Here is a 962-nt window from a genome sequence, read left to right on the forward strand (position 1 = left end):
TATATATATATATATAACTGAATTATATATTTAGCAAGAGTATAGATTTTGTTCAATTTGAATGCATTATGATGCCAGTAATTTATGATAGCATAAGTTGACATGCTACCATGAAATCAGTAATGTTATAATACTGACAAAGGGACAAAGGTCACATCACACTGAAAGCCTTAATATAATGCAATTTGTCTGTATGTACTGTATGTGTTGTTGTGCAAGTTAAATGATAAAGCATGTGTTAAATACTCACAGCTTTGGCACTGATCCTCCTGGGGCCCCCAACAGCGGCCGTTACAGGAGCGATGACACCTTCTGCCTGTGGAATAACATCGTAACATCTTAACTTTAATCCTAAACAACAACATACTTCAATGCACCATGTGATTTGTCTCATACAATGTTCCCACTTAGTTTTCCCACTCAGTTTCTCCATTCAAGTTTGGGGTCAGTAAGATTTTTATTTTTAAAGAAATTAATATTAAAGGGGTCATATGATGCAATTTCAATTTTTCCTTTCTCTTTGGAGTGTTACAAGTTCTAGGTGCATAAAGAAGATCTGTAAAGTTGCAAAGACTAAAGTCTCAAATCCAAAGAGATATTCTTTATAAAAGTTAAGAGTCAGCCACACCTACCTAAAATGGCTCGTTCTAACACGCCCCCACATGTCTACGTCATGATGTGGGAAGATTTGCATAACGACTCCCAAATGTTCATGCAAAGAAAGAAGGTGTAACTTTTATTCTCGTTGTAGTATTGTTGCCGCCGCCGTCATGTTGTGAAGGCACTGTGTGATTCGTTGTGAAAGCGAAACTACATTGTTTGGCCTTCCAAAAGAGAACAATATCCGCTTCGTCATGCCTAGAGCCTAAAGCTGATCCGTGCTGGTTGCTAAGGAAATACAACAACTTTGCGCTGTGGATCACCGGATCGGCTTTCACCATGGACGAAGCGGAGTCCAGCCC

At 38.8% G+C, this 962-nt stretch overlaps 1 protein-coding gene across 1 annotated transcript in view; it reads right to left on the reverse strand.

Annotated features, from left to right (window-relative positions):
• The window catches only part of LOC107557315 (receptor tyrosine-protein kinase erbB-4-like), a gene marked incomplete at its 3' end in the record, with an annotated part of 183,188 nt that overhangs the window by 16,167 nt on the left and 166,059 nt on the right, over positions 1-962 (reverse strand). Inside the window, exon 5 of the mRNA XM_016240701.1 lies at positions 251-316. Coding sequence (XP_016096187.1) covers positions 251-316 — 66 coding nt within the window. The remainder of the gene's footprint in view (positions 1-250; positions 317-962) is intronic.

Source organism: Sinocyclocheilus grahami, unplaced genomic scaffold (assembly GCF_001515645.1).
Source record: "Sinocyclocheilus grahami isolate Dianchi unplaced genomic scaffold, SAMN03320097.WGS_v1.1 scaffold598.1, whole genome shotgun sequence".
NCBI lineage: Eukaryota > Metazoa > Chordata > Actinopteri > Cypriniformes > Cyprinidae > Sinocyclocheilus > Sinocyclocheilus grahami.